Below are 24,243 nucleotides of genomic sequence, written 5' to 3' on the forward strand. Positions count from 1 at the left end.
AGCAGTAGGCTTGGGCAGATGCTGAACTCTCCCTCTTCCACAGCTAGAATATTTCTCATGCCAGATATTCATTACTGCTGTGTTTTTCTAAAGTGATGGAAAATCAGGCCTCTGAGTCTTGCAGATGTTGGTTTTTTTCTGTTGTATATCTTTATCTAAGAATATTTCTATTATGTGGGTCTACAAACATAAACAGTATCAGATGCCATATACAATATAAGGATAGCAATGGAAATGTAATACAAATGCAATTTAGAATGAAACAAGAATAAAATAAGAACCAGACTTAGAATGATAGTGGCAAGCTGTGTGGCCCATGCATTCAAAGCCAGAAAGCTGACAAAATGCTTTAAAATATGAAGAGACAATTCCACAACATCACAAAAACAGAAAGACCCATGCTCCTTTGTGCAAATGTTTCCCAACAGTCAGAAGGCATTCCACAGAAGCTTAACCTACTCAAATTCCCCACTGGCCTGATTGAGGTTTTCTCTTCTCCCCTTTAGGGATAGGAAGGGTGTTGTTTGGTTTTTGCTACTTCTGCAAAACTCAAAGTCTACAGATACCTGTATCTTGTGGATACTTCATGTCTCAATTATAAGTACTGGATCCAAGATCTGGTTAGCAGAAATGTAGCTCATTCGTTGACAGGACTTCCTTAACACCACAGACTTAAAATTAAACTATCCAGATTTGAAGGCTATGAAGAATAGGCAGGAGAAGGTCACTAGCCAACCAGTTCAACCCTACGCCCTGTCATATGGATCATTAAATTTGTTTATAATTTCACCCTACGGCTAAGCTGTTAAATAAAATCCCAATCCATACCTGCGCCACAAGACCTGTAACTTGTGTGCTATTTTCACAGAGTGACGTTAATGAAAATGTACTGGCTCTTGATATATTTTGCTGTAGGAAATCTCATGGTGTGTTCATTTGCACTCATAGTCTTAATTACTTGGTTTCAGACCAAATAAAAAAGTGGCAATATTTTGCTAAATTATTGATAGCAAAAAGAAACACTTATCTAAATGACCACACACAAAAGTCAGAAGGATAGGGACAACTTTGAAACTGACTTAATTCTTTACTTTTTAATTCTAGCACACTTCTGAACTGCTTTTTAAAGCTTATAAATTTGCATTCCCCCTTAAATGCATGTTTTTCTATCTTAAATATAGTGCTTTGTTTCAGATGCCCTGACGGAAATGCTATTAAAACTTTCCTGCAAGGAGCACTGTCTTTTATGTTTCAACTGTATTGTTTTTAATTGGTTTTATTGTGAGTCGCTTTGAGTGTCTTTTAAGAGAGAAAAAGTGGGATAGAAATAAAATAATCATAATAATAATGGGAACCACGAAGTCTGAGGATAGCTTTTATTGCTCATAACCATCTTCTAAATCAAGGATAAATATCTTTGGTCTGTTTCTTGATTGTGCTAAAATATTAATTTTATTATTTGGAAGCTGCCCTAAGTCCCTCCGGGGAGAGAGGGTGGGTTAAAAATGAAGTTTTATTATTTTATTATTATTGATTTCCAAAAGACAATTAAGCAACAATATTATTAAAAACATTGCAAAACATTTAAGGCATTAAAAAACAAGCCCTATAAGGAGCTGCTTAAAGAGCTGGGCATGTTTAACCTGCAAAAGAGAAGGCTGAGGGGAGACATGATGAGGGCCATGTATAAATATGTAAGGGAAAGTCATAGGGAGGAGGGAGCAAGCTTGTTTTCTGTTGCTCTGGAGACTAGGACACGGAACAACGACTTCAAACTACAGGAAAGGAGATTCCACCTCAACATTAGGAAGAACTTCCTCAATGTGAGAGCTATTCATCAGTGGAACTCTCTGCCCCAGAGTGTGGTGGAGGCTCTTTCATTGGAGGCTTTTAAACAGAGGCTGGATGGCCATCTGTAGGGGGTGTTTTGAATGTGATTTTCCTGTTTTTTGGCAGGGGGTTGGAATGGATGGCCCATGAAGTCTCTTCCAACTCCATGATTCTGATTCTATATGTTGCACAATAATTACCAGTATCACTCCATGAATGGTAGCTATTATTTCAACTTCCTTCATATAGACTTCCCGTATTGTTTTCCATATTAGTTAGATCACTGTATGAACTTGTTTATTAACAAATAGATAGATGGTTTTCATAGAAAATCTGTTTGTGCTAGAGGATTTGGGAGCTTGTTCGGGTTCACATTCTCAGCTGACATGGTATACTGGCTTGATGTCAAGAGCTTACTCCATTTGACATTTTGTCCCAGGACACATCCAGTGGCACCACTGGAAGGAAGGCCTGATACTAGGAGGCTTCTCATTCAAGATAAACCCCACCACTTCCCAAACACAAAAGGTTTGAATGATTCACAAGATGGGGGCACAAGAGAGAGAATTGGTCTAATTATGCTTTGTATCAGTAAGAGTAAGAGTACTGTTTGTAACAAGGAAAACAAGAGTAGAGCTTTGTAAATGCAATTGTATACTTCTGGAGAAGGAACAACTCACATGGATGGAAAAACAGACAAAAAATTATGGACATTTTATGAAAAAAAAATAGCCAAGCACCATGTGCAGTACCATAATGAACTTGTGATACATTGGTTGAATTTCCCTTTCACCCCTCCAAGAAACTTCTGTGTGTTCATGGCTCTCTTGCTCACTCAAGCTCCAGAGTAATGAGAAACTGTGGCTGTAAAAGACAACATCCTTAACTGGCATCTCCTGGCATCCCTGACCATCAGCCAATGGTTAGGAATCCTGGGAGGAGAAGTCCAAAACTCCTAGAGCAGTGGTTCTCAACCTGTGGGTCCCCAGATGTTTTGGCCTTCAACTCCCAGAAATCCTAACAGCTGATAAACTGTCTGGGATTTCTGGGAGTTGTAGGCCAAAACACATGGGTATCCACAAGTTGAGAACCGCTGTTCTAGAGAATCAAAGTCTGAGGACAACTTATTTATGCAATGTGACTATAGCACTGCATCCTATGGAGCAGCTAGTTCCTGTGCCATCATCACTATAGGGCTAGACCAGGGGAGCCCTTTTTGAAGCAAAAGTTTCTCATGGAGCCCCATGTTTATACAGTATTATATTATATTATATTTATTCAGGCATGAGCAAACTTTTTGATGCATTATGTTTTAAAATTTGCCAGACAGGCTGGGACATTGGTAGATGGATGGAGAGTGTTTGTGTGAACTAACTGGGAAAAAAAATGAACTAATTCCTATGCACACTGCACATATCTCATTTGTAGTGCAAAAAAGGGAAGAAAAAACAATACAATATTTAAAATGAAGAACAATTTTAACTAACATAAACTTAACAGCATTTCAGTAGAAGACCCCAGGGGACATCCAGTCCAACCCCCCTTCTACCATGCAGGAAAAGCACAATCAAAGCACCCCCAACAGATGGCCATTCAGCCTTTGTAACAACAACAACAACAACAACAACAACAACAACAACAACAGTAAAAATAATAGGAACGACCCAAAGAGCCATTCTGTCCAATCCCCTTCTGCCATGCAGGAAAAGCGCAGTCAAAGCACCCCCTGAGCAGTGGAAAGGAAATAGGTTTTTGGAAGCAAGGAAAATGTGAGGGAAAGGATCCTGGTGGCGATGAAGGTGAGAAAAAAAAGACTTCTAGCAATGAAAGGGCTGAGAGAAAAGTGCTTTTGGTGGCAACAAGGGGGGAGGGGAGAGGGAGTAGAAGGAAAGAGGAAGAAAAGCTTGGAGGGGAGGAGGAGGGGGAAACAATGTAGCCCCTCGGTATACTTTGCAGAGGCTAAGGGCTCAGCAGAGCACACTTTGAGAACCACTAGGCTAACAGAGGCATAGCAGGAAATAAACTGGGGCTGAGCAATTCAAAATATGGCAAAATGAAGTGGTATTACTTGGCATTAATACTTGATAATTGTCAAATGATGGCCTTGTTGCTAATCCCTCCCTGCAATTTGTTAAATCCTTTGTCACCGTGATTTCCATGAAGTGGCAACTTTCACAATTGACTGTTCCTTATATAAAACATGGGTGGTTTCTTGACAATATGTGTGTCATCAACCAGCCATGTTTAACATGACGAACACATGTGTACAAACTCAAATGGAATGGGCTCTTTGAAACACAGGTGATATTGTTTACTTTCAGGAATACTCTGACCTATGGTATTCCTATATAGCAAATTTGCCACTGCATTGTTAATTCTCCCCAAGCAGATGATGACGACGTCAAAGATTTTCCATATCTCGGCTCAACATCAAATTAAAATGGAAACGATACTTAGGAAATCAGAAAAAATTAAGGCTTGGAAGGGCACCTGTGAAGGAATTAGGAATATCATAAAATATAGAGATGCATATCCACTGTCGAATTAATGCAGGTTGATACCCTTTTAACTGCCATGGCTCAATGTTATAGAATCTGCCCTCTAAGGCAGAGAATGTTAAAGATTTTGTAAAACTGCAACTCTCATGATTCCATAGTATTGAGCCATGTCAGTTAAAGTAATGTCAAACTGCATTAATTCTACAGTGTAGATGCACTCAGCTATGATTGCTGCTTAACAAATACAAACTCAAACTCATCTTAGAAACACAGAACTAATTTCTAGTTTGGTTTCTGAACAATTACAATTAACTGAACTTCCTTGGAACACTATTACTTCTTGTAACTTATAACCGGTGCCACAAATCATGATGAAATATCCTGAAGTGGAGGTACAAGCTCTTTATTTTGTACTTTAGGCTTCCAGTATTAGTTAATCCCCCAGGAAATGAATGATCAAGAAGTTTAGAAGTAATCCTCAATCTAGTCCCATTAAAATGAAATCAGAATTTATCCACAAGAATTAAAAAAGATAACATGCAAGATCCAAAGCCTTCCATTTTTAACAGTGTTATATTAGTCAAATATTATACTGCACAGAGGAGGACACTTTTGTTATATAAAACAAAGGGATAGTGGCTGTCCAATATTTCAGGAAAGGTCAATAGGGAAAGAAGAAAAATAAATTCATTGGAAATGTTCCTCTCTAAAAACCCTTCATTACTGTGAACTAACTAGACGTTATACATGCAAATAGAGCAAGGCAGTTGTTTGTCTTTGGGAAGTAAACAAGGAAGAGATTCATACTGCTGAAACAAATATAACAAAAAAAGTCCTTTGACAGGACAGTATGATGCAAAAAAGGGGAACCATTGGACAGTGTTTTCTATTTAGTTCTATTTTTAGAAATACAGTAGACCATAGTTTATTTTGGACTAAGGATCTGCTCCAAATCACAACATAGCAAAGAACAGCTGATGTGCTAATAATTATGCATAATTAAGAAGGCCTAAATGCAGAAACATAATCAGAGAGACTGCAGCTATTCTCCACAAAATAATTATTCTGAATATACAGTAAGATGAGCACATGCACTCTGGCTTACAGTCAGATTTGGATCTTACTTCAAACAAGTGAATCCCTATGACTTGAGTAAGACCCTGTGTGGCCATCCAGATGTGGAATGTCTTCCAGAAGCGGGTTGAGGTGTCTATCACTCTTAGCTGGAATAGGCAATGGTGAAGAACCATGAGAATTAGAATCCAAATATGCAGCGTTACACATTTTCTATCCTGGGTTTAAAGTCCAGTATGAGATTTTGGAAAAACCTGGCCTTTTTTTTCTTTGGCAATTTACTCTCTTTTAAATCTTTGGTGGGTGAGATGCTGACTGTAATTGGAGAAGAAACAGGTCCCTCTCTTTCATTTTCAAGATGGATTCTAACTTAAGTAACCTGTTATAAGACAAACCTAAAGCACAATTGAGCTCAACAGTCGAAGAGGAAGCAGGTAGCCTTCTTAGCTCAAGGTAAGCCTTGTCTCTTAGAGTGCACCAGAAAGCTGGGGTTTGTTTGTCTATTGTTGTTTAAAGGCTGGGTACTAGTTTTTAAGGTGGTGAGTGTGTTGTTAAGGCTTTGTGGTCGTTCTGCTTAAGATCTTATGTTTAAGGCTATGTGCTTGAGGGGATGAAACTTTAGCTCTGTGCTTGAGAGGCGGAGCTTCTGCCATGTGCTCAAGGGGCAGAGTTTCAGCTAGGTCATCTCACCTTTCTGGGGGCAGAGACAGCAGTTGAGCTCCAGTGTCCAAAGAGGAAGCAGGCAGCCATCTTTGCTCAAGATAAGCCTTGTCTCTTAGAGTGCACTCTTAGATAATGGGAGACCTGGAAATTCTTTGATAATTGAGTTCAGGCACAACATCCTGTGCACTTGTGAGGATTTGTTTCACATCCATGCAAAAACATATATTTAATTGCTTTTGATATCTACATACAAATTCAGTGCTCTGCAATCCAGTTTCAATGGAGTCATCAATACAATACCCATAAATGCTTGTGAAAGTTAATGAATCAATCTCCTCCTAACTAACAGAGTATGGTTAGGTTTTCAGCAAGGGTCAAGAAACCTACATTAATGTAACCAGAAAAACAAGGATAAAGATTATGCAAGCTCTGAAGTGAAGAGAAAAAGATGCTTCCTGTTTCAAAATCCCTAATCTTTATGACTTCAATTTTAATCCAGGAAAATATCCTGCTTATCACTAAGACTAGAAATTTCTTATTAAAGAATTAGGGAATGTCTTGGGACCCAGGGGCATTGCTAGGGCTCGGCCATGAAGCATTGGCTGAGAAAACACTTCTAAGGCTCTGCAGCTCTTCTCCAGAGTCCTTGGTTTTCATTCCAACATAATGGACATAAAAGCGGCAATGTTAAAGGTGGGCTGAAGCCGGAAAATGTAGGATTGTCTGCTCTCACGTGCTGCAGCAACTTTTGTCAATATCCCACACCAACAAAGCAGTTAAGCTTAGAAAAGGGCCCCTGCGTTGCTAAGAAAGAAAGAAAGAAAGAAAGAAAGAAAGAAAGAAAGAAAGAAAGAAAGAAAGAAAGAAAAAGGAAGGAAGGAAGGAAGGAAGGAAGGAAGGAAGGAAGGAAGGAAGGAAGGAAGGAAGGAAGGAAGGACGGAAGGAAGGAAGGAAGGAAGGAACGGACCAGATGTGGAAGACAGGACAGAAACTGCAAGCCAGTGGGTAGTCCCAAGAAGAGGAGAAACACTGAATGAACTGCAAAATAATAAGGCATCACTTAAGTATATTCCACACCATGGAGTAGGTCTAAATCAAATGGGACTAGAAACTGGATTTAGGCCAAAGACAGGTGCATGGGGAAGAGAGGGGAAAAGGAATTTATTGCCTGAAAAATATTTTCTATTCATTGACAGCAGGAGATCTTTCTTTGAGTTTGTGTGTGCACGCACTTGCGTATGTCCCCCATTCTACACTGTGACACACATGTTTTCACGAATCCTCAGTGTTCCAAATCACATGAAAACTTACCACACACAGAGTGAACACTTTTCTTCAGGAAGTTGCTCACCAAATGAAAAGAATAATGGAAATAGCTATTGTGCTCTTGGGTGCTTATTTCATATCAATTGAATAGGTTTGCCTTTCTACAAATATGAGTATGTATAAAGATTTGGAGGTATAGGAGATCCAGAGATCTCACTACTACATAAACAACCCCTTTTCCTGCTTCTTTCCTCAATCCTTTTCTTCTAATCTAACGAGGCTGAATTATAAAGAGCGATTGCCAATCTCAACACAACTTATAGCAAGACTGACTATTGAACTGACTTAGAGTAGTCAATAAGGGGCCGGGCTGTGGCGCAGCTGTTGAGCAGCTGCCTTAAATCACTCTGACCATGAGGTCATGAGTTCGAGGCCAACCCGTGGCGGGGTGAGCACCCGTCAATTAAAAATAAAAAATAGCCCCTGCTCGTTGCTGACCTAGCAACCCGAAAGATAGTTGCATCTATCAAGTAGGAGATAAGGTACCACTTATAAAGTGGGGAGGCAAGATTAACTAATTTACGACCTGGAATGAGGAAGTGCCGTCAGTGTGGATGATGAAGCAGCTGCTTCCCCCTGTGGCCAGAATCGAACATCCCCTCAGAAGAACGTTAACTTGCCTTTGCGTGTGTCTCTCAGTCTCTGTTTGATGTGTTTATGGGCATTAAATGTTTGCCCTATGTGTGTTATAATGTGATCCGCCCTGAGTTCCCTTCGGGGTGAGAAGGGCGGAATATAAATACTGTAAATTAAATAAATAAATAAATAAATAAATAAATAAATAATAACCTCTCATAAATCCTGTCAACTTGGCTGTTACTCCCATTGTACAGTGGTCAACCACTGGATCATACCTGGACATAACAGGATATCAACCCAATTCTGGATAATATGAAATCTCACCTTAAGTATTAATTCACCAGTCAGTATACCAAGAATTAAATAAAACAACTGATGTAATGTATGAAATTATGCATAATTATGTATAAGCAATCTATCTACCAGACTGTTAATCAGACTCTCTGGCAAGATTGCTTTGCATTATTAACACTGCTGTAAGCCATTACTGCAACCCTCCTATAACAATTCTCCTTGCTGATTTTCTAAACAACACATTGTTTTTATATTGCATTTAGTTAAGGGAGAACAGATCAAATATCACCTAGACTAAGATACTGCAATCATATAACTTTACTAACTATAGTGACAGAGAACTAGGAAATATCAGGTTCAGAAGTTCCAGTTTTATCTCCTAAAACATTACAGCAGAATCCAGCAAGATAATACAGATAAGAAAAAGCAACTGATACACAACAAAGTTTTCTGCTACATAGCACTTATTAGCCACAACACATCAATTTCCCTCTTCTCTGTAATCTGTTATGGAGAATCAAATCTTGATCCAGCAGCAGAACAAACTAAGAATAAAATCAAGTTTCAAGAGAAAAAACAGCAGTCTTCTGAAATAAGATGAGGAGGAGAAGCAGACACCAGACAGCAGAAACACTGGCTTCTTAAGCCAAAGATGGCTAACATGAATGCCTCTGAAATGAAACACAGCCCCCCCCGGGGGGGGGGGGATCAGCAAGCTGTATGCCTTCATTATAAATGAAAGCTTCACAGATAAGGAACTAACACATATTCTTGATACTATGGAACTGGGCTCAGGAAAACACATAGTCTTGATACTATGGAACTGGGCTCAGGAAAAGGAAAAAAAAAAACACAACTCCAAGTCCACAGAGGGAAAAACTTCCTTTTTACATATTTCTTGGCTGTCATTCACTTGAACATCCCAAATACATTTATCCCTCAACAATGTTATGCTTGAGACTGCAATCTTAACACACTGACTATGGGTTAGCTCCAAATAAACGTATTTAGAATTGTACTGTTGAATAGATATCACAGGCTGCAGCAAGCTATTACGCTTCTAGTGCCTTCCCCAGATAAGTTCATCACATTGGTTTAAAAAGACAGGCAAACACACCAAAATCATTCCCACAAATTATAAGGTATTCAGCTCCCTGGTATGGCATTACTTTATTCCAGTAGAGCTTTTCTGTATTCACACAAAGAGCCATTTCTTGCTTTTTACTTCCCTTCTACAGCTACTATAGATATGCTATTTTCAGAAACTTCCCCCTCCCCCTCATGCCAATGTTGCTGGGGGGGGGGGGGTGCAAATCCACTTGCAAAGTGTCAGGGGGAAAATGCTTTTTATTGCAGTGACACAAGATGTGCTCACTAATTTGTAGCCCACTTTGCATTCCTTCCATCGTTTCTTAAGCAAAATGCCTACCTTTGTTGGCAGTCATGATCTGCTGTGGTCCTGCAAGGTAAGCCGAGCACTGGATCTGAACACAGTCCTTCCCTGTGCAAGTGCATGCAATCTCTCCTCAACTTAAACACCAGTTAACTCTCCACCCTCTTTGAGCCAGCGCAAGGAGTACTGGCTCTTCTCCTCCAAAATAAAAGCCTTCTCTGCAGATACAGAAGCAAGACTTGTCCTGTTTAGCACAGTCTCTTCAGTACCAGACAGGATTCACAGAAACACAGCATATTTTCCTCAGCTCTCATGTCTTTGAACAGAAACTTAGCTGGAATAATAAGAGGGATTTCAAGACTGTACTGTATTTATTTCCAAGTACTGAAAGACCTACAATTCAAATAGACACAGATCACAGCACACCAATATTCTTTTACGCTCCAATGTTTTCCTGTTGTTAAATTCCATGAGGGTATCAAGATACCAGCATAATGAATTCAGAAATTACAATATTTTCCTTTTTTCCATGTCAAAATATGTAACTGAAAGCATGCATTTCAAATTAAGTTTTTTATTGTTTTAACATCCATATTTTCATAAATACCTTTTCTCCAGTAACCTTTAAGCTGTATCACATTGATTCATAGGCATGACAAGATCCAGACTAGACGGTTGCCTTCCTTCTTTACAATAAAAATTAAACTAAAATGCTTTTTTCAGCTATTGAATCACAATCCAAGACACTTTGAAATAACTATAAATCATATGAATTGGCTCCTTCCTATCCATCTGTGGATATTCAAACAAGAATCTATGTCGACAAACAAGCCAACTACCTTTGGTTTATTTTAGAGACCTATCACATTCCATTTGTATTGTGTTACTTGTTCCATTCTATTCCATGTATCTCTACATGAGAACAAATGTGCTGGGTGCATTTTGCAACTACAGTGGGTTCTCAGTTAACTGGAACTCAAGCAATTCGAATCTCAACCATCCAGCAAAAAATTGAAGAATCAATATTTTAAATAAAAACTGCTTTTAATACAGTAAAACAGTGTTACATACAGTTAAGTTTGTCTTTTTGTCTTAATTTGCTTTCATTACTGTATTTCAATATTAATATCAAGCCAATAAAGAGTTTATGGTATGGTATAGTATGGGGTATAGTATTAGGCCTATTTTTATAGTATCTTTCAAACAACTATATTTATCTGGCATCCCCACAGGTGACAATCCCCACGAGTGACAATTAACTGACGCACCTCAGACTACCCAAAATTTAGCGGCATATGCCAGTTCTTCTACAGATTTGCCACACAGCCTGCCAGCCCCCATCCTGCAACATACATCTACTTCCAGTGGGGCTCTGAGGCAAAACTGTAGAGGAACTGGCATATGCTGCCGCATGTTGCATTAGCAACAATGGGGAGAAGCCAGGTGGTAGGCACTTCTCCCTGTGGTTTAGGGTTAGGGGTAATTCGGGCAATGTGGTGTGTGGGACAACAGGTTCCCCATGCCTCATGGCAGGCAATGCTGGATTCACCACAATCCATAGGGATTCTGGCGGCAAATATGATTAGGTTCTGTACTTTTGTATTTTACAGCTAACTCACATGTATTTCAAACAGGTTGCATCCCCTGTGCTTATAAGAAGTGCAATCAATTTTGATATGAGATTACATTGTATTCGTGTTTTGGGCTTCAAAAACTGACACGAACACAGAACATACATGGTTCAGAACATACAAGGAAACTTTTGTTGAACTCAAACCAAGAATAATGTACCAAAGGTGGTACAGAATTGATGGAAAATCAAGAGGAGTGAAGCACGAGAGGAGTACTCATCCCAGATGTTGATTCCTGCCACCATAAACCATAATTTATGAAGCCTAAGATATCTATCTGAAACAGGCCTGCTCATACTTTCCCGTTTGCAATTTAAGAGGTGAATCACTTAGCTCCGCCTTTTCATTTCTGCCCATGACAGAATTACAACACTGGATAGTGAAGTGAAGTTACGTAGACCTAGAAGGACTTGGAAAGTTGCTTTTTAAACATCACTATTGACTACATTTGAAATCCTTTATAATTGCCCTCTACCTCACCTACCTATGGCAAGAACTACTTCATGGGCAACTAAGACTCATTTAAAACGAATGAGCACAATTCTAAAACTCAAAACAGTAAAGCTGGCATGCCAAGAGGGGGAAATTATTCAGATATTTTACTATATTCTTGTGTATGAGCCAACCAGCCCAGACCATGAAACATATAAACATCCTCCGTGTACAGTGATGCCAAGAAACACTGTCAATGGTGGAAGTCCAGGGGGCAAAGTTTTCTAGCAGCTAATGCAACAGCTTTCTGCCCTTCAGAAGATAGGAGGGAAAGCTTTTTATGATGAGAACTCTTGTAAGGTTGGGGATGTACCACTGTAACCGTTCCAAAAACCAGTTTTAAACAACTATATGAAGTTGTACATGCTTCTCTTTCGCAGGACTACAGATTAGCAACCTTAGAACTAGGACAGTATTAGTTCTGTACAGTAACTCATACTGAAAGGCTCCCACTTCCTTCATCTTGCAACCAATTAATATTTTATGTACCATGCCCACAGCAACAAGCTTGTCTTAATTTTTTTTTCATTTTGAAAATATATTTCTTGGAAATGTAAACATAGCAGAAGTGCATTTCACTAATTAAAAACAGCAGTTGTGGAAAAATAATTAGTTTTCCAAAAGCCTGTGGTGAAGAAGAAGCTTGCAATTTCTGCATCCACAGACTTACAGATAGTTCATTAACACACACACACACACACACACACACACACACACACACACACACACACACAAATACACAAAACCACCAAGAAATCCAAGAGGCAGCTTAGCTCTATTTTCTAGCTATGAGGGACTGAAAAGACCTCCTTGTAACCTAGCAACAAGCAGCACATCCACCAGATGAAATCCTACATCGTGTTATATAAAGTAAAGCCCACTTCAAGTTGCAATTTGCCCCCTCCAACAGGCATTTTTCTCATAATGCTATTAAAGCTTAAAAACAAAGTCCCCACAGATAAGAACCTTACAGTTGGTATTTCTTAAGATCTATTTGAAGAAAATGCTGATGCACGACAAGAAAGGAGGGAGAAGGACTGTTGGTTCACCTACTCCATGAACTCAGATGGGGTTATACTATATATGTATGTGTGTGTGTGTGTGTGTGTATCTCTCACAACAAAAATATTGGCATAAAACCAACATGCTTCCTATTGGACTAATGATTCCCATCCATCAGACTTCTCTATACAGTGGGAACAATACTTTTTTTCTGCCTAGTTCACAGGCAGAAAAAATGAAATGCAAAGATACAGAATGGGGGATGCCTGGCGGGCAACAAGTTAAACATGAACCAACAAAGTGATGCAGCAGCGAAAAAAGCCAATGGGATTTTGGCTTGCATAAATAGGGGTATAGCGTCTAGATCCAGGGAAGTCATGCTCCCCCTCTATTCTGCCTTGGTCAGGCCACACCTGGAATACTGTGTCCAATTCTGGGCACCGCAGTTGAAGGGAGATGTTGACAAGCTGGAAAGTGTCCATAGGAGGGCGACTAAAATGATCAAGGATCTGGAGAACAAGCCCTATGAGGAGCGGCTTAAAGAGCTGGGTATGTTTAGCCTGCAGAAGAGAAGGCTGAGAGGAGACATGATAGCCATGAACAAATATGTGAGGGGAAGTCATAGGGAGGAGGGAGCAAGCTTGTTTTCTGCTGCCCTGCAGACTAGGACATGGAACAATGGCTTCAAACTACAGGAAAGGAGATTCCACCTGAACATCAGGAAGAACTTCCTCACTGTGAGAGCTGTTCGGCAGTGGAACACTCTTCCCCCGGACAGTGGTGGAGGCTCCTTCTTTGGCACTTTTAAGCAGAGGCTGGATGGCCATCTGTCGGGGGTGCTTTGAATGTGATTTTCCTGCTTCTTGCAGGGAGTTGGACTGGATGGCCCATGAGGTCTCTTCCAACTCTACAATTCTATGATTCTATGACTGTATAGTTGTTGAAATCTAACTACTGAGGCTCATAACATCCCATTAGAGAATATGAAGTGTTCTTTATTACAAAAGATGTACTCTTCTTTCCAAGTGCAGTTCTTAGAAAACTAAAACTGCTGGGGTTCGTTCCAGGATCCCCCATCTATCTTCTCTATATATAAAAATGTAATGTTCCGTTTTACTATGGAGTAAACAACAAAACCATTGTACCAAATCACACCAAATTTGGCCACAAAAGACACAGTCATCCAGTCTATGTCTTTCGAACAGAAAAACCTAGAAACATAAAGCCCAAATTAGCAGACAAGAAAGAGCGGTTTTCCCCTTTTAGAAACGGCTCAGAAAGGTAGGCCCCGCCCCTTTAGGCCCCGCCCCTTCGTATCCTAGCAATTCCCTCAGCCAAAATAGCACCCAGGGCACAGGCAGAGTGCACTTAGGCCTCATCCACACTGCCTATAGAATACAGATTATCGGATTTGAACTGGATGATATGGCAGTGTAGACTGAAGTCCCTCCCACACAGCTATAAAACCCAGCATGCCAAGACACATAATCCACAGTATGTGCTTTGAACTGGATTATCTTGAGTCCACACTGCCATATAATCCAATTCAGTGTGGATTTTATACAGCTGTGTAGAAGGGGCCTAATATAATCCAGTTCTAAGCAGATAATAGTAGATTGTGGTATAATAATACAGAACAATATAATCTCGTAAATCAGGACAGAAAATAAAGAACAACACTCTGAAAACAGGGAAATTCCAGACAAAGGATACCTCCCAACAAAGGATTCCCCCAGGCAGGAAGTATCCAGGCTTTGAAGCTGCAAGGCCATTAAATGCTAATCAAGGTGACTAATTGCAGCATTCATACTTGCTGCACCAAGACTATTAATTGCCATTCAACCTGGGCAACCAAGGATTCCACAAGGTAGAAAGCAGCCAGGCTTGCAAGCAGCAAGACTATTCAGTGCAATTCAAGCTGGCCAAACAATGATTCCCCTACAAAGCAACTCGCCATGCTTCAAAGTGGCTCTTTGATTGATGGTGCTACTCCAGCTCGCCAAACAAGAATTCCCCTAGCTATAACACAGCCAGGCACTGAAGCTGCAAGGCTATTCAGTGCAATTCAACCAGACCAACAAAAGGTTAACCTTGGTAGAAGGTGGCCAGACTTTGAAGCAGCGATACTACTCTCTACTATTGAAGTTGACCAATCAAAGATTCCCCTAGGTAGCAAGCAGCCAGGCTTTGAAGTAGTGAGGCTATTCATTACAATCTAGCAGCCCAAAAAAACCATTCCCCTAGAATGCAAGTACCCAGCCTTCCAAGCAGCAAGCCTATTCCGTTGCATTCCAGCTCACCAAACAAGGATTCCCATAAGAAGAAAACAGTCCCCTTTCCCCCTCAGGAGAGAGCACCCTCTGCGAGAGGAAGAGGGCCAGAGGCTTCGGAAGGTCTCCTCAGCACGAGAAGGCAGAGGATGGCCAGTGAAAGAGAGGAATGGAGTCCCAAATGGTTCCGAGATGCACCACGCCTCAAAGGACCTCTCCCCACCCGGGGAAGCACCGGACGGGAGGCAGAGGGGGCAATGGAGCCCAACCAGCTTCCCCCTAAACTTGAGAAGGGAGAGGGTGGGGGACCCAGAGCCACACAGGTTCAGACCTCCCCTCGCCCTGGAGAGCAGTGGATGGTATGTATACATGGCTCTTATGTCGCCTTGCAACCTTCTCTTCAGCAGGTAAACAGAACCAACATTTTAAGATGCTCCTCAGTGGGATTATTCATCCTTTCAGTTGCCCTTAGGACACCTCCCACCTCAGAGTCATTACTACTACTACTACTAATATTATTACTATTATTAGTACTATTATTATTAGGTTGCTGTGAACCATGAAAATGAACAAAACCAGGCTCCCAACATTACACAACTTTACAACCAGGATAGTAAATAAAGAACAATACTCTGAAAACGGGAATACCAGACAGGAAACAACCAGAGCCAGCTAACACCTCCCAACAAAGGACACTCCTAGGAAAGAAACAGCAAGACTTTGAAACGTCTGTACTTGTTTATAAGTTCACCTTACATATAAGTTGAGGGCAGGTTTGGGGACAAAATGTATGAATTTTGATAAGATCTGTGGAAAGGTTCAGGCTCATTTCTGGAAAAGGAAAAGCACCAAAGCCAGTTCAAAGGGTGAGCTGTCCCTATCCACTGCCGCAGTTTCCCCACCCAGGCATACAAAAAAGTCCAGAAGCAGCACCATTATGGAGAGAGTAGAGTATTGCTGCTTCTGTTAGGTTCTGTTGGGTTAGCTCTTGCCTTTTGTTACTATACTCAGAGAAGACAGTGGTCCCTTTTTTGTTTATAGTACTTGCATTCGCCAGTGTATAAGTCAACCCAAGATTTTGGATTGATATCTTGAGTAAAATCTCTAGACTTATACATGAGTATATAGGGTCATTTTGTCAACATCAAAGACAAACACACTGTTTATCCTTCACAGACTAAGGGATTGTGAATTAATCCAGAAGTGAGAAACCACCACTGTTCTCCACTATGAATCAAAGGAAAGTTACTATTTCTCAAATTTGTCATCCTTCCAGCAAGTTGGCCTTCAATATCACAAGAATCCTCAATGAGAGCCAAAAAATAATGGCCTGCAAGACAGACCAACCTACATGAACAGGAATGAGTAAGAATGGATCCACTTGAATAATCACAATGTAAACTACATTTTGCTCATAGAACTAAAGCAACTGATTTCAGGAAAGTAAAAGACACCAGACTCATGTTCTGAGGGTCCTAAGAGGACCCTCAGAAACCAACAATTATGTCTAATAGCAATTATATTTTTTATTAAATAAACACCCCCTCCATTTGCTACTTGATGTCAATCACAGCACTAAGAGACAAGTTTAGAGTAACACACAAAGCTCCTTTCTTTATTTAAGCAAAGTCATAGCATAGCCAACAGTGAGTAAACATAAGATCAATAACTGCACAGCTTGAGAAGCAACTGTGTCGAGTTTTGTTTTTACAGTGCTTCTTTCATCCAAGAGCCACTTAAATGCATTATTTACGAGAACAGCCTTCTTCAATATAGTATTCTCCAGAACTCCTGGCTACAAACAGCTAGCATAGTAGCACAAATGGTACTGTAATAATGGTTAATTGGAAAGCTGTTGTTTACATATTTTATCAAACACCAGTACTACAGACAATACAATTGTAGATAAGGTAAGTCCAATCTAATTATTAAAAGTAGCTCTTCAATCATCATCATCATCATCATCATCATCTCTATTTATATCCTGCTTTCCTCCCTAAACAGGGCCCAAAGCGGCTCACAGTATCTTAAATAAAAGTAACAATAAAACCAACTATAAATAGAACCTAAATAAACATTTTAAAAATCATTTAACAGATACAATTAAATTCAACCATATATATACACTTTTAAAAAAGGAAAGCCTCTATAACAAATACTCATACAACAAGATCAGTTCAGCCTTGTTCAATTTCAGTCAATCAGTGGGCCCTAAATTAAATATTATTTGATTTTTTTTCTTTCTATCCCATCCCCTTTACTTGGTTATGAAGCAATAGGAATCCACTGTCCTATCTTTTAATATCATTATAGTGCTTGGAAACATTAGAGTGTTTTCCCAATGATTTCAAATATGGTTTGAGCACAAGTTGTTTTGATCTGATCTTTTGTTCCTAAAATCATTCCGAAATCACTCACTATAACTGTCCATGCCCCTACAACCCAAGCTCTAGCATGAAACTAACAGTAGTGCTATTAAATTTCAAATAGGCTGAAAAACCAATCAGTCAATCAATGCAGGTTTTGCCAGAACTCCAAAGCAGAACCTTAGATCATTTCTGACTTAAGCATCTTGAAACTTTTTTTAAAAAAAAAGCTCAAGCTATTATATGTTTTGTGTGTTAATTCTAACCATTTGGTGCTGCAGAGTTGCTGAAACCAAGCAAATATGAACATTATTAGTAAACTATTTGATTGGGGGGGGGGGGGTCCAGTGTTTGTTACCCAGTTTCAAAAGTAATAGCAAACTATGGTTTGTTGCAACATATGAAATAACTAATTTTTTAAAGCATGCAAAAGAAGATACAGGAGAACAGAAACTGATGTTGTAGCATCAAAGTAAACAAATGGCTGTGTGGTGGTTTTTTCCTTCCTTTTCTCTTTGTTTTTCCAGCAAAGTATAGCATCAGGAAATTATTAACTAACTAGATTAGAAAATTTTGACTTTCATATGATATTGCTTGTAATACATTTCTATGATAAATGGAAAATACAATGTTTTTCTAAGGGGTGAAGGAGGGGAGAGAGGAAGATATTGCATCTTTTTAAAAGTCAACAAAACAAAACAAAAAAACCAACAACTCACCACCTGATCCCTGGATCATTGTTCCTGATTTTTGAACCTCGTCAAATTTTGTAAAAATGATATTCAACCTGATTTGAAAAGGAGATCATATTAGAATTGCAAAAACAAAACATAACAAACAAAACAGACATCAGAAAGTACATACTTTAACATTTTTAATTGGAAAATTATTATCAAAGAAGAATCCATCTCCTATCTAATACAGTAGTGAAAGGAGAAAGCGAAGACTGCTTGAGAAGAGCCTAAAACAAGCACCAGTTCCCTAGACCAGTGGCTCTCAGCCTGGGATTCCCAGATGTTTTTGGCCTACAACTCCCAGAAATCCCAGCCAGTTTACCAGCTGTTAGGATTTCTGGGAGTTTAAGGCCAAAAACATCTGGGGACCCCAGGTTGAGAACCACTGCCCTAGACACTCTCTGCCATTGTGTCACTTGTGGCTCTTTTAAATGCCTGGGTAGGAAGTTGAAGGTAGTGGCCAGGGGCCGCTGGTTCAAGAAGCAGCACTGGACTCAGCAAATCAGAAGAGATACAAGTTATTAAAGTGCTTTGATTTAGCAGCAGAAGAAAGAGAAATGGACTCCAAAGCAAACAAACAAACTTTTTCACTCACCGAGATTGTGGTAATCCTTTTTTGCTGAGATCGGCTCTTACACGTTCACCTACGTGTCTGTAGATTTCTACTAAACTATTTATTGCTGCGTCGCGAACCTAACAATACAAAATAAACAAATGGAACAAAATGTTCAAACTACTACACCACAGTGACTTTGAAAATATAAATTAAAGATAACCCATAACACTGATCTAATAGTTACCATGATTACCATCAATACAAAAAGTCCAACTCAATTTTTCTATAGGTTGGCATGATTAAACCACATTGGTTGCTCTGCACTCTGTCACTCAGTTCTTGATATATTTCCCATACACACATGTTCAAATCCCAATAAGGGGACATGTTGACATCAAACCAAATTCAGAAGCTGGCTTGTTACATTCCAAACACTGCACCCCAAATTTATAATTCCAAACTGGTAAATTTCAGAGTTAATCAACTTCAAATCCCAGATCATTTTGCAACTTTAAGGGAGGGAAGGAGACATATGTGTGCATAAAGCTGCACACATTTCAACTTGTGCACAGTGCTAAATCCCATCTTTGCATTATACATGACACAGGCCAGAATAACTGGATGCTTCTCCCCACACCTCTCTTCATACACTTATTTTGTGTGCAGATCAGGACATCCCAGAAAAAAACCAGCATGAATTATTCTCTTTGTGGTTACAACTGAAAGCCATTTACTGAATGACAATTGTATCAGCAGGGAGGGATGACCAGTAATTCCCTTCAAGCTTCTAGGAGTGCTGTTGGCCATTTTGCTAGATACAGAGTCATTTGGGGAGCCCTACCTTTACTTTCCACTGTGTAGACTTCTTTTTTTTCCAAAAGGAAGTGATTGCCTGATCACTTCCTGTGTTAAAACAAATATGAGCACAGACCCAGAACATCTGAAAAATTGGCAAGATGGCCAGTACCATCACCTTCAAGAGCGACTGAGAGTGCCTCTGGCCCCTTGAGGGCCAAATCTTGCCCCAAATCTCTGTGGAGCTGCAAGGTGTGGAAACAGGCAATGCATGTGTGGCCAACACATCCCTAATCCTACCTGTTGGACCCTTTTGATTCAATGGGACAAAGATATTAATGGCTGGGATAGATGCTAATAAAGTGAAAAAGCAAAACAGTGTTACCCTCCGTGCTGACTTAATAAGGACCTCTCCTCTTTCCCAACAACATTCTCTCAAATGTTTTGCCTTGTCATTTCCCTACATTGTCTTGCACCCTCTCTATATTACTCACTATTGCTAGCAAGGCAAAGAAACAAAACGGGTAAGTCTGATTCATCATGGGGGAAATTACTTCGGGTGAGGAGAGAGTGAAGAGAGAAAAAACAATGATGACTTAACATTGGTGGGAAAAAAAGACTGAAGCATCTCATCCAGTTATAAAGACAATAGCCTCTTATCCTCTAGCATAGAGGCTAGTATTGTGACAGATTTGTAATACAAGCAGGGTGACAGATTTGTCTATAGTTATATGATTATCCCACGATTTATTTTATAAGGCTGCCACACTGACTAAGTACATTCACAAAAACCCTGAGCTTCCCAACTTTCAATATGCTTGTTTATTTAACCAATAGTCTACTGCAAGCAATGACAAGAGCACCAACTCTTGGCAGATGAGAAACTCAGTATAAAAATCAAGCTGAATGACAAAGAAAGTAGTTTTTTCTTTGGCAACCAGCACAAAAATATAGTTGGATGCTTTGGGCTCCTACACCTTGTGTATTGCTGAGCTTGGCCCCCATGTGAACCGTCCCAATTCCCTTCAGGGAGATAGGCAGGATATGAGAATAAAGTTGATGTTGTTGTTGTTATTATTAATTTAAGTTGTTTTATAATTTATTGAGTGGTTTTTGATGTGATTCTATGTTATTGTCAGCACTGGATGTTTGCCACTTTGTATGGGTGGGATATAAGAACACAGTAGTTATTATTACTGTGATGATTATTATGATTATTATTATTAATCTAAGTTGTTTTATAATTCATTTGGTGGTTTTTGATTTGTTTATATATTTTTGCCGGCATTGAATGTTTGCCACTGTGTATTTTGTTGTAAGCCGCACTGAGTCCCTTCGGGGAGATAGAGCCGGCTATAAATAAAGTTTCATTCCTACATTCATTCATTCATTCATTCATTCATTTATTCAAAGTTGCTTATTTTAAGGTGGGGTGGGAACTGTCAAATTTCTATGATTCAGATCGTTGTGAAAATGTGGGTGTTACGTGGGCCACGATGCTCCTTTTGTCGCTATAGATCACCTTGCATGCAACTTTAAGGGTAATTTTTCCTATTTAATTTTTTTTCTTCAGGAAACACACAAGTTCGATATATTGCTACTTCGCTGTACCTATATAATTTTTTTTTTCTTTTTGTAGATCTCAGCTTTCCTAATTTGGACTGACACACTAATCCACCTTTGAGCAGCGCTGAAAACACTTCCTAGGAGGGGGCTCTAACTTGAAATAAAGGTTAAAATAAAAACATACGCCCTGGGATTAGACATTAGAGCATTCATCCTGTTAGGGAGCATTTCTAGACCTCACAACAGCAGAGGCATCTTCTTTACTCTTTTCCCCATTTCTCCCTGTCCAGCCTGCCATGCCTCCTATTTCTTCCATCTCAGACCCATTGTGTCCTATGGCTCCTTTCCGACTCTCTGGGCCCAGCAGGCCTCAAAGTGCTCTCTCTGTCTCCATGGCAACGGTACATAAACAACAAGCATTGGATGGCAGAACAAGGCCGATACCCTTGCTCTAGAGCAGGCGGCTCTCCGGGTGTTTTGGACTTCAACTCCCACCATTCCTAACAGCCTCAGGCCCTTTCCTTTTCCCCCTCAGCCGCTTAAGCGGCTGAGGGGGAAAAGGAAGAGGCCTGAGGCTGTTAGGAATGGTGGGAGTTGAAGTCCAAAACACCCAGAGGGCCGGAGTAAGCCCATGCCTGCTCTAGAGCAAGGGTAGAAAACATCCGCTCCTGGGACTCAGTTTTCAGTCCGGCAACGTTTGGAGGGCTACACAACTCCCAACCTATTTTAAGGGAAAGAAGTGCATGGAGGGGGCAAACCAGGGATATCCAAATGTGCTTTCATGCACCTTCCCCCAAACAACTCACCCATACCTTTCTAACTGTCACTGTCCAAGAGTATAACTGACCATCGGGAAGGTTCTGGAACATGGATTCCTGCTACTTATGCATTCCATCAATATAAAAGTCACCTCTTCTGGAGGTCTTTAAGCATCCGTCAGGAGTGCTTTGGTTGCATGTTCCTGCATGGCAGAAGGGGGTTGGACTAGATGACCCTTGTGCCCTCTTCCAATTGCCTTCTGACCTGGCAGTCTTTTTTGCAAAACTTCAATTGCATCGCTTTTTAGAGGGATGATATTAAATTGCGTGGCACTTTGCCAGTTGTCTCCAAAGCCTCTGGCTCCTTGGACTTTGAAGTTTAATTTAATGGGTTTTGGTGCCCTCAATGCTAGACAGATGCTTTGTTTTCAATGGGCATTGCCACTGACACTACATTCCTGGAATTCCCTCCTATTTTCGACATTACATTCCTGATTTTTTCCCCCATCTTCGTGGCTGTCATAGAATCAAAGAGTTGGAAAAGACCTCATGGGCCATCCAGTCCAACCCCCTGCCAAGAAGCAGGAAAATCACATTCAAAGCACCCTAGACAGATGGCCATCCAGCCTCTGCTTAAAAGCCTCCAAAGAAGGAGCCTCCACCACATTCCAAGGCAGAGAGTTCCACTGCTGAACAGATCTCACAGTTAAGATGTTCTTCCTAATGTTCAGGTGGAATCTCCTCTTTCCTGTAGTTTGAAGCCATTGTTCTGTTACTAGTTTCCAGGGCAGCAGAAAATAAGCTTGCTCCCTCCTCCCTATGACTTCATCTCACATATTTATACATGGCTATCAAGATTTCTAATTCCACCAAGCTATACACTTCCTTCTTTAGTGGATTTTAAGCAGATGCTGGATGGCCATCAGTAGAGAGTGCTTTGAATGTTTCTTCCTGCATGGCAAGGGGTTGGACTAGATGGCCCTTGTGATTTTTTTTCCCAATTCTATGGTTCTGATTTAAATAATATTTTCCTAGATTTTTTTTGTTTGTTTTTACAGGACATTCTCCTATTTAGCAAGAAACAGAGTCTAGAGAGAAGGGAAAACATGGTGATCCTCCAAAACAAAGCAACTGTGAAGGGGCAGGAGCCATGTTTCACTCCAAGTAACTGCACACCTAGTCAGCATATGCCCACTGTCTTATGTGGCTTTAATTTATTGAACAGTTGCCCTCCATATTATATTGGAAGAGACAAAAACTGGGGAACACTTAAAAGAATCATGGAGATTAGGCTCAATTTTTTAAATGTCAGCAGAAAGTGAGAAAAAAGAAGTGCGTAGTTCACATGTTTCTTTTCTGTTCAGCAAAATAAATGAGAAACCCAGCTTCAGAAATTACTGCAGCTATATTTTGTATCATCTCTGAAAAAGGCCAAAGAAATACACACAGGCCAAATCACACTGGACTTTCTCTTTTAAAAAGCAGCCATCTATTGAGCACTTTGAAGCATATTTTCCTGTTTTATTTTCTTATCTAAGTCATAAACTGTTGTTGAAAACCAAGGAGATCTTCAAAAACATAGTTATGTCTTAGTAAAAAGTTTTAAAAATATTTTTATTGGAAAAGGAGAATAAAAAGGGGGTGATACTTAGGATATGAATTAGGCTAAGCATACACATATATGCAGATAATATATAAGCTGACCATATTTCAAAAACTCAATTTTCTTGGTTTATAAAATATATATTCATGCTTAGATACAGTAGTGAGATCTTCTAATCATCAAACAATAGATAAGAGAATGTATGTATTTCCAGCCTTGGTGCACAGGTCTTTTAGCAACTGTAAAAGCACATAGGAGCAAACCATGATGAAAAAACTAAAAAACCTACTAGATAAGGTCTTGGCAGATCCCTTCAGGACCCAGTCTTCCTATTATACTAATAGATGTAGTATAATATCAATGGGGTGGGAAGCTTTGGCCTTTCAGAGGTTTTTGGACTACTGATTCCACAGTCCTTTCCTACTGCCCAGGCAACTTTTTGCTTACCTTTCTCAGCATAGCCTTACATAATTATTTGTAGTAAATTTTAAGTTACTAGAGAAAAGATGGAAGGCTATAGTTTTCTGCAAAGTGTGTTTGTTCACTCCAGGAGTGAACAAAGTGGAGTCCACATCATGCGAGTGTGGAGAAGAGCAAACCACAAACCACCTATTACAATGCAGTCTGAGCCCTGCCACATGCACAATGGAGGACCGTCTTATAGAAAAACAAAGGAACTCCAAGTGGCCAGCAACTGGCCAAAGGACATTTAGTATAATGCCAATTTTTTAACATTATTTGTGTTTTAAATACATTACAACTGTACCCTCGGTTCGCTTCTGATATGATGAATGAACTCCAAAGGACCTTCAG

The 24,243-nt window shown here is 39.9% G+C and overlaps 1 protein-coding gene across 23 annotated transcripts in view; it reads right to left on the reverse strand.

Moving 5' to 3' along the window:
- clasp1 (cytoplasmic linker associated protein 1) overlaps positions 1-24,243 on the reverse strand; it is a 232,682-nt gene that overhangs the window by 124,975 nt on the left and 83,464 nt on the right. For 22 of the 23 annotated variants that reach the window (XM_062967373.1, XM_062967374.1, XM_062967375.1 and 19 more), the window contains exons 7-8: positions 18,748-18,845; positions 18,138-18,205 (exon numbers count right to left, since the gene is read on the reverse strand). In XM_062967373.1, the coding sequence (XP_062823443.1) occupies positions 18,138-18,205; positions 18,748-18,845 (166 nt within the window). Of the gene's footprint in view, positions 1-9,693; positions 9,911-18,137; positions 18,206-18,747; positions 18,846-24,243 lie in introns of those variants that run through there. The other variant, XM_062967391.1, reaches the window with a different exon arrangement.

The sequence above is a fragment of the Anolis carolinensis genome, chromosome 1, assembly GCF_035594765.1.
Source record: "Anolis carolinensis isolate JA03-04 chromosome 1, rAnoCar3.1.pri, whole genome shotgun sequence".
Classification (NCBI taxonomy): domain Eukaryota; kingdom Metazoa; phylum Chordata; class Lepidosauria; order Squamata; family Dactyloidae; genus Anolis; species Anolis carolinensis.